At 30.1% G+C, this 10,492-nt stretch overlaps 1 protein-coding gene across 1 annotated transcript; it reads left to right on the top strand.

Annotated features, from left to right (window-relative positions):
- Positions 1 to 890: 890 nt before the first annotated feature.
- LOC126842039 (uncharacterized) lies at positions 891 to 3,190 on the top strand. The gene is made up of 2 exons (XM_050578893.1): positions 891 to 1,073; positions 1,492 to 3,190. The coding sequence occupies exons 1-2, from the start codon at positions 987 to 989 to the stop codon at positions 2,818 to 2,820; spliced, it is 1,416 nt and encodes a 471-aa protein (XP_050434850.1). The 5' UTR covers positions 891 to 986; the 3' UTR covers positions 2,821 to 3,190.
- Positions 3,191 to 10,492: the final 7,302 nt, after the last annotated feature.

Here is a 10,492-nt window from a genome sequence, read left to right as displayed (position 1 = left end):
TATTTGATGAACAGCGGTTATTCTATAAAACATATTTTAGTTTAGGAATAGGTACTCGAATTCCATCTGAAAATTGCAATTAAAATATAGTACCCTTGCAGATTCCTAGTTTAGCCCCAAAATGTATGTTTACCTCGGCAAAAAAATCACTTTTAACATGTTAGCCATGTTAGCCAATGGTCTTTGTTGTCCAGGCTTATTGTTTCAAAAAAATTAACTAATAACAGTGTACGTACAAACTATAGTAAACATGTTACAAACTGTTTATGTTTAAATATTTCATGCGGTATTAACAGTTTATAATTTGCTGTTTCGGCGCTGTGCTGTAAAAAAAAAAAAAAACAAAAGATTTATATTGTAAAAGATGTTTGATTTAAATTGAAGATTTTTAGGTGGAGAATGGATATTATTTTACGAAGGCTTCACGAGAGCCTTGAACCTTAGTTATCTTCCAAAACCAATGCAGACCAAATCAATACCTACAGAATGCAGTTCAAGATCATGCCGATAAGTTGTTACAACAAGGCAAACGCTAAGAGGTCATTTAAAATTATTAAAATGTATAAAAACAAATAAACGATCAATGCTAGTATTAATTAAATTCAGGTTTTCGAAAAAATCGAATTTGTCGATTTCGTTAAAGTGTTCAGTCAAAACAATTCCCATCAAAATGAAACTTAACCACTTAATCATTACCAAATCTTAAACATTTCAATTACATACAACTGAACAAACACACATGTACCTAAGGACATGACACATACATTGGTAGCGCAAGCCGAATAATACCATTTGTATGAACAAGTGTTGTCAGTTATAATTAAAAAATACATTTATTTATTTGTGATTTTTTACAAATCTACACAAAGTACATTTTAGCGTCCGTCTGTTGTCTTGCGAGCATAATAGGTTAACATAAGTCACACCATATCATACAAATTACTTGAATTTTATTATAGTATAAAACAAAAATATAATAAATAACTATGATTAGCAACATTTGTGCATTTTTGTTATGTTGTTTTGCTATAACGTCAAATATAAACAAAATCGAATCAGCAGGCAACAACAGGGTAAGCATTTAACAACATACAAATTATAACTTCAGTTGCCTTTTAAAAATACATAAATATATTATGTTGTATTGTTTCGGCAAACACACACACACAACTAAGAATATTTGTTTGATAAATGAGATGTTTCAAATAATTTGTAGGCATAAAAAACCAGTTCCAAATAAAAAAAAAAATAAAATTAATTTTGTATTTATTTATTTATTTATTTAAGAGCTGCATCAAACTTAAATTGTTTTATTTTCAAGCAAAATAGTCATTGAATACACCAATGATTGTTCAAAGAACGATTAGGTTATACTTTAGGTTTAAAATAGTAAGATAACAACAATAATTATTGTCAGCTGTTAAACGAAAACTCCAATTTGGTTAAATTTTAGAGTCAGGTACTTTTTGATAATTTTGTAAAAATGTTTAGATTAATCCTACTCGATTTTTTATTCAAACGTCTCATGAAAACTTTTTACGTGCCGTAAACAATTTGAAAACGTTCAACAAACGTCCAAAAATCGTTATTACACCCGCTGACGAGAAATTTCTGACAATGGAAAATGTTAACAACATTGACGATTACCGTTTAAAATTAAAAAGCCGCGATAAGTTAGAGAAAAAAGGTCGGGACATCTTGTGCAGTTTTTGTGTAATCGTACAATCCAACATAACGTGGTTGAAGAACACGGTGGAAGAGTTAATGGGCGGAGAGTCTTTCATCGATAACGCGAGCAACATAATACGTCTCAAACAGGAAGCCGAATTGATAGTGGCAATGTATCCGGTGGAAAACCTTCAAACGGGCAAATGGCTTTGGAGTTATTTTTTGAAATTGATCGCCATCAGACGGTACATAAACAATAAACGCTATATCCGCGAAAACCCGTTCGAAGACCACCAACTGCAAGCGGGTGTTTCGGATTTCATCGGCAATTGTGTGCTCGAAAAATACCTACCTCCTAGTGTAACTGAACCGGATTTTGTTTCGAAAAACCCGAGGACGCGCGATAAACTGTTGACCGACCTGCGCGATTCCAAATGGTTTAACGACTTTCCACTTGACCGCGACTACGACGCAATGGTAGAGTTTCTGTACCTGAAACCGTTTTGGACAGACCAAAGACACCTGTTGTTCAGAGCAATAACCCAGGGGTTCGATGTCGATTGGAGTGCGGTGAGACAACGGCACAGGGACGAGCTGGTCGTCACCAGGGAATTCGTGGAAAGCCGCGCTTGGATTCACAATCCGTACGGTCGGCTGGATCATCAACGGTTGGTGATCAATATTATCGAAGCCCAGTACTATTGCTACGTTTACGTTGTACTGTACGCTTATGAAAAACAAGTATCCGCACTGGACGAAGGGACGCTGGGAGAAGTCAAAGAACTCGTTTATGCGGTCATCAACGAAGCGCTGAACGTGTCGATCAAAGAAGAATTTCTCGTGCTCATCATATCGGAACTCGAGTTGACCGAAATGAGGAACGCCGACGACGTGAGAGACGTTTTGGCAAGAGTGAAGGCAAAGGCCAATGCGCTGCTGAACGATTTAAACGGTACGCGCACAAACCAAGTGGATCGGATCACTTTCGACGTCGACGAAGGCCAACTGACTACCGTCAGATTTATAAAGTCAATCGTGTTGGATTTCCATTTCTATTTAAACTCACTACGATTCTACTGCGCACCGTTCTCATATAAAACGCTTTTACATTTTATGGACCAAGTCAAATTGTCGGCTGCTCAGTACGTTTGAATTTTTAATCAATAACACAATGTTAATTTATTAAGTTAGCTTAAATAAACTATACGAAAGACTCTTAACGAAGAATTGCAATTTTTTGTCACGAGTTTCGTTCACGATGATTTTGAAAAATTAAAAAATATTTACTTTTTATATTTAAAATATTTAACATAATTAAAACTATATGAGCTACCGTATAGGGTTACCGAGAGCATAATAGGTTTGTATTTATTGTATTATACATGAAATACTTTGTTTTATTTTAATTATCAGCATATCATTATTTAAAAATGTATTAATAACAAAATTTTCATCTATCAAGTTGTGTAGTGTAATAAAAGAAAATAATCCAAAAGTGTCGCTGAATAAAAATTTATTTATTTACTTTTTACAAACAGTTTTACATAATAAAATCCTTAAGAGGATTGAGAGCGGTCAGTTTTTTTGACGTTTAAGACCAAAAAGCCTGACAAAATTTCGACTACTTAGGTTGATCAAGATTTCAGATCTGTAAAAATATACAAAACGAATTTTTAATATATTGTTTTTTTTTTTGAGTACAATAATTGTTGTTCAATGTTGAACATTTTAAAAATTTTAATTAATTAATTACAATACACAGAATTTTTTAATGGAAAACCCTACATAGCCAGAAGTAGTCAAAGAACTTGAATGACTTTACACATTTGCAATTTGACCATATTACATAGGTTTAATTTTGTCAGGTCTTGGTCTAAATTATCAATAAAATAGCATCTAATCATTAAAAAAATTGTATAAGTCAAAAAAAATAATTTAATGCTTTTACCAATTGATCTGTTATTAAATACTGACATGGTCCAAATTTTGTAACACCCATTTTTTCTTAATTATTGCATAAGCATAAAGATTTGCGTTAATTATATCATATTGTATGAAATAATATTGTTACCATATTGTTATACATGTATTTATCATAGCAATTCTATAGTTAAATAATAATAAATAACCATGATTAGCAACATTCGTGTATTTTTGTTACGTTGTTTTGCTATAGCGACAAACATAAAAACATTCTAATCATAAAATCACCAAGTAAACAATTATATTAAAATATATATTTTCTTGGTAGTTTTTTTAGCACTATGAAAAAATAATTAAATTTCTTATTACACCCCATGAGATATTAAGTGGTTCACGATAAAACGATCACCCTGTCTACGAAATTAAGAACACCTAAACGAAAAAAAAAAATAATTGGAGAGTTCTGAAAAATATGCTATACCGTTCACTGCTATTTAAATGTCAAATTAGTAACACAATGTTCGTAACTCAAGTTGTAATGTGAAAACAGAAAAATATAATATTGAAAACCAATGCAATTCGTATGAACAAGTGTTGTCGAGTAAAATTGAAAAAAAAAAGAATTATTTACTTATGCTTTCTCACAATTTAACACAATAAAAACTTAAGCTACAATGTACGATTTGGCGGCCGTCTAACGTCTTGCGAGTATAATAGGTTTGAATAAGTCACACCATATCATACAAAAGACTTGTATTTTAAAATAGTATAATTTAAAAGTTATAATAAATAAACATGATTAGCAACATTTGTGCATTTTTGTTGTTTTTTTGCTATAACATTAAGTATAAGAACAATCAAAATAGCACGAAACAGTAAGGTAAGCATTAATTTTGAGTTACATATACTTTTATGAGAAATAAATTCAATCTTATATTTTGCAATTCATAGCAGTTGTACAATATGAAAACAATAATTACTTCCATTAAAATGTTTTATAATAATAGAAAGCTTTTACAACGTTATTTTGGTTATAACACATAGGTACAGCTAAGAATATTTGCTTAAACAAGTTTCTATTAATTTAGCAATAATAATAAATTTTTAGACTAAAAAATCAAAATAAACTAAATTTAACAGTTACGTCATACTGAAAATTAAGTTAATTTTATTTTGAAGAAAAATAGTCATTGAATAAATCATAGATTGTTTCGAGAATAACCAAATTACATTTTTAACTTTAAATAGTAAAACAACAATTATTACCTAACCTAACGGACCACTCTTATTTGGTTTATTTTTCAAGAAACTTTTCTAGTAATTCTATAAAATTATAATTTTTTTTTTTTTAAGATTAATCCTACACGATTTTTAATAAAATCAACTCATAAAAACTATTTACTTTGTTATATAAAGTCTACTGCTACCCGTTCGAATATAAAACGCTTTTGCGTTTTACGGATTTAGTTAAATTGTCTGCTGCTCCATACGTTTAAATTTTAAATCATTCACACCATGTTCATAAATTGTGTAAGGTATTTTGAAATAAAAAAAAATATATATCCACTTTAGTAAGTTTGCAATATACATGAAATACTAATTTTATTTTAGTTATTGTATTTTTTTCAACATAATCAAAAAATATTAATAACACCGTGTTCATCCATCAGGTAGTAATCAACGTAGGGTATTAAAAGAAAATGATCCAAAATTATTTCGTTTCTTTATGATTTAGACAAGTGTTGCAGAATAAAAATTAAACTTAATTAACTTACCCTATTGAAACAGTTTCACATAACAAACAAAGGAATTGAAAGAGGTCAGTTTTTTGACGTTTAAAAATGAAAAACCTGACATAATTTCGACTATTTAAGATGGTTCGATTTGTAAAGTTCTACAAACGGGTTTATCACACAAACACTACTATTAAATAACAATCAACAACTGTGATTAGCAACATTCGTGCATTTATTGTTATGTTGTTTTGCTATAATGACATACATAAAAACAATCGAATCAGCTAATCGCCCAGTAAGTTTTTTTGAGGTTTTCCCCAATTTGGTAGGTGAAGAAGTTGACTTTTTTTACTTTAAACCTACAAATGTACCAATCGCAAAACATTTCGGTCCATAGAGTTGCTACTCGAGTAAATCGGTCCGGAGAAAATCAAGTTATCGTTTAGACAAAACAAAAAAACTCACATCATTGTAAAATGAAGCTAAAATATGTTTAGCCTGTAACAAAAAAAATGTATATATATATATATATATAATATTTACTTTATGAGCAGTTTATACACACACATATACACAGAAGACAGGCTAACACAATTATCACATCTCAGTAATTGGCTAACTAAAGCGACACTCATAATATATTTTAAACAACCACTTTAATAATATATACTGTTATAGAAATAATTGTTAACAATTTTATTCAACAAAGCAAAATCCATTCTTTCAAAATAGAATAGAATAATTTTCCAAGCAAAAGTTTTAGTGTCGATTTTTAAAAAATCATATTTGTGTCCTTTATCACCGAATTAATAGTAATCCTTTCTATCTATTATTCACAAATCACACAGTTTCATTTAATTTAATTTTAAAAAAAATGGGACTTTGTAATTAATTGTATAGCCCCATTTTTGTATTATCTCATTTAAGACACATGGCTGTAAAAAAAAAAATAGTTCTCTGCTCACTTCTCGTCAGAAAATTAGAAAACTGCATGTAATCACAATAGTTTCATACTTCACACATTACATGGTAGTTATAATAATCTGACTGATACTATAAAACATCCACTGTGCATTCACTGCATTCGTAACACGCATTTTATTTTTAGAGTTACTTTTTTTAATTATAAAAATGTATAAATTATTCCAGATTTGTCCTACACGATTTCATATTACACCAAACTGTTATACCTATTTACGTGCCCTAAACAATGTGAAAACATTAAAAAAACGTCTAAAAATTGCAAAAATCACATTAAAATGACGAGGTAAATCTGGCAACAAATGCTTTTGGCAGTGCTGAAGAATACCGTTCAAAATTAAAAAGCCGCGATAAGTTAAAAAACGGCGAACCTTTCATTAACACCGTGAATGTTATAAGACGTGTGAAAACGGAAGCGGAATTGATAGTTATTCTATTTCCGGTCGGAAATTTACAAATGGGCAAATGGCTTTGGGGTTATTTTTTGAAAATCATCGCCATCAGACGGTACGATGACAATCATCTCTATATCCACGAGAACCCTTTCGAAGACGACCAACTGCAAACCGACATTTCACATTTCATCGGAAATTGTATAGCTGAAAAATACCTACCCCGCCTGTAATGGAACCTGATTTTGTGAGGAAAACCGAGAGCAAATACGTTCAGATGTTCACCGATCTAAGGGGTTCCAGATGGTTTAGAAAATTGATTGCATCGCATCCACTCGACCGTAACTACAATGGAATGATAGAGTTTTTACATCTTGAACCGTTTTGGGAAGACCAAAGACAGCTGTTGTTCAGAGGAGGGACCATTAGCCAAGGGTTCAATGTCGATTGGAGTAAGGCAAAGGCCAATGAAGTCCCAAACGATTTAAACGGTGCAAACAAAAACCGAATCGAATGGCTCAGTTTCAACGTCGACGAAGACCAACAGCTGTCTACTGACGGATTGATAAGGATAATTTGATACGGATTTTCACTCGTATTTAAGCTCATTAAAAGCCTACATTTGAAAGTCATTAACACGGTGTTCTTAAATTGAATTAGCTGTATATTGAAATGAAAAAAATCTCAACAATTGACGTATAATTTTATCGAGAGCATAATAAGTTTTGTAATTATTGTACTATACATGAAATACTTATTTTTTTTTTTAGTTATAGTATTTTATTAAACATAATCAAAATATATTAATAACACAATGTTCATATATCAAGTAATGACCGATGTAGTGCAGTAATGGCAAATATCCATAATTATTTCACTTCTTTGCTATTTAGACAAGTGTTGCAGAATAAAAATTAAAGTCAATTAACTTACCTTATTTTACCTTATTGATTAAGTGCCATTTACTGTTTTTTCGGTTATTGTATTGGTTAGATTAACTGTACACTAATAATGATTTTTATGCAATAAATTTTAACAACTACTTTAATATATCAAATTATACAAATAATTGTTAACAATTTTATTGATAAAAGCAAAATCCGTTCTTTCAAAATAGAATAAAATAATTTTCCAAGCAAAAGTTTTAGTGTCGATTTTTAAAAAATCATATTTGTGTCCTTTATCACCGAATTAATAGTAATCCTTTCTATCTATTATTTACAAATCACAAAGTTTCATTTAATTTAATTTTTAAAAAAAATGGGACTTTGAAATTAATTGTATAGCCCCATTTTTGTATTATCTCCTTTAAAACACATGGCTGTAAAAAAAAATAGTTCACTAGAAAATTGCTTATAAGAATATACTTTATATATGATATTTTCATATATTGTCATCGCCTAACAAGACACGGGTTAAGTTTAAAGTTGTTTGATCTAATCATTTTATTACTATTAAAATGTAAAAATTATAAAATAACTATTATATTATATAAAAAAAATTATAATGTACAAGTATGTATTTTATTAAATTAATAAAATAAATAAGTAAAATAGAATAGAAAATTAGAATTAGGTAATATACTTAATATAATATGTATATTGTACATTTTATAAACCGTAACAAAAAATTATTAGGTAATTATATTTTAATAAAAAATTATAAATGAAATTTGAATAAATCTGAAGTGATGATATAGGTAATGATATAATCCGAAAACGGTTTTTTTAGTTTTTTCTCTCTTTTCTTTCTTGTTATTTCTTTGTGTGATTAAATTTAAATAATTAACAACTACATATCATTGCTATTTAAATACAATTAAAAAAGAATTAGGTTTATTTATATATGTAGGCCGTAATATAAAATAAATAAACTGCAGTTCGATTCCGTTCACCTTAAACATATTTTTGTAACATTAGCTATGCCTAAAACAAACGCGGAGAGACAAAATGAATTCAACGAGCGCCAAAAATCTATTTTCAGAACTTCTCAAGTAGCATCTACTAGTACTTCCACTAGTAGTAGTGTATGCTGTTCCACTGTGTGTAATGTATGTGCTAGATTGTGGTATGATAATGATTTTAAAAAACCTCCACATTGTTCAAAAGATATTCTATAATTTTATTTCAGATAGAACCCGTTACACAATATATTCATTTGTGGGAAACACAACCGATTTTCATTTAAGCGTAGACATTTTTACTGTGATTTCTCGTTTACAGAGGTAAGGAATGAACTTAAAAACACAATAAATCTGAAGAGTAGTTTAGAGGGTAAAATTAATAAAAAATTATTTTAGTTAAAAGATAAAAAAAAAAAAGTTTAATAATTATTCGACATTTTTATGTCAATAATTTTTGGAACGAAGTTCCTTATTTTATTTAAATAATTCTCAGGTTTCAATTCACTATTTTAGCATATTTATGCATTATTGTTAGATTACAAATTTTAATTATCACAATAATGCTTTCTCTCAGAAAATACAACTGAGAAATCACAAAAGAGTACACACTGGTGAGAAGCCACACAAATGTGGTGTGTGCTTAAAAGCATTTTCTCAAAATTCCAAACTAACAAGACACAATCGAGTACACATTAGATAAAAGCTATACGAAATACGTGATGTATGCTTGAAGTAATTTTCTGTTAACTCTGAACTTAAATCACACAAACGAATGCACACTGACCTACAAATGATGTGTGCTTAAGCTTTAATTGAATAAAGTTATCTGATCAAATACGACATTAAAACACGCAATTCTATATTTAACTAATACTTTTATTAATAATAAGTGAATGTTCAATATTATATTACATTTTAATTGTTAATTATGTATTTGATATCACAAGACGTAAGTCGGATCTGTCGCTAACATTTTGGCTATTTTGTATAGTTTTGCATTCTGTAAACAATCACAAGAGGTTTAACTGGGACGCCGTTCGGAGAGGTTATGCTAAGATTTTTACCTGTCCGGCAGTATGGACGTCTATTTTTTCACCGGGTACACCGTCCACTTGTCCGGACATGAGCACGTTACAAAATAATCATGCAAACATACGTTTGGGTATTTCATTTTTGACATCTGCGGACATAAAAAGTAATTTTCAAGTTCTGTGTAGTTAGTCCAGGTAATTGAACGAAAACTCGAGTATAAAGTTAAAATAAATATAACTCATCCTTTACTAAAACACAGTCAAATTAGAAGTAAGAATGCCATTTAATAGCATCAGACGATGAATATATCCACTTCATAGGTGGTATAAAAATAATAAAAACGTCGTATAATATGATAACGTAATCAATGGTCAAGAGTTAAATTAACATTATGAGAGAATTTAACTTCCCACAAAAATTGATAAGGTTAGTGGAGATAAGTATTATGGAGACATTTATTAAAGTCAAAGTTGGAAGTAGTCAAACGGAGCCAATATCAGTAAAGTCAGGTTTGAGACAGGGCGACTCAATGTCACCGGTGTTATTTAATATAATGTTAGATAAAATCATTAGAGCAATGAACGTTAGACCCGTCGAAGGAGTGAAACTACAGGACTCCGCAATAGGCCTATTGGCGTACGCGGACGATTTAGTACTAATGGAAGAATCACCTAATGCTTTGAAATCACTGTTCAACCGTCTACAAAGAATGGCGTCGAAAGTAGGATTACAGATAAACGAAACCAAAACGGAGTACATGGTCGTTGGCAGATGAGAAACTGCGGGTGTGTACCCATCCTTGAATGTAAGAAACTATGTTTTCAGCAGAGCCAAGCAGTTTAAATACTTAGGGTCAT

Source organism: Adelges cooleyi, unplaced genomic scaffold (genome assembly GCF_023614345.1).
Source record: "Adelges cooleyi isolate 19-005CV unplaced genomic scaffold, UGA_ACOO_1.1 ACOO_flye_CR_arks_rails_tigmint_CR_PRNA_414, whole genome shotgun sequence".
NCBI classification, from domain to species: domain Eukaryota; kingdom Metazoa; phylum Arthropoda; class Insecta; order Hemiptera; family Adelgidae; genus Adelges; species Adelges cooleyi.
The sequence above is the reverse complement of the archived record's forward strand: the minus strand, read 5'-3'. Positions and strand labels throughout refer to the sequence as shown.

Bases quoted from the DNA above. Each gene is read 5' to 3' on its own strand.
- LOC126842039 (XM_050578893.1), top strand. From the start codon at position 987: ATGATTAGCAACATTTGTGCATTTTTGTTATGTTGTTTTGCTATAACG. The intron at 1,074-1,491 runs GTAAGCATTTAA...AAAAATGTTTAG, and splicing joins AATCAGCAGGCAACAACAGG to ATTAATCCTACTCGATTTTT.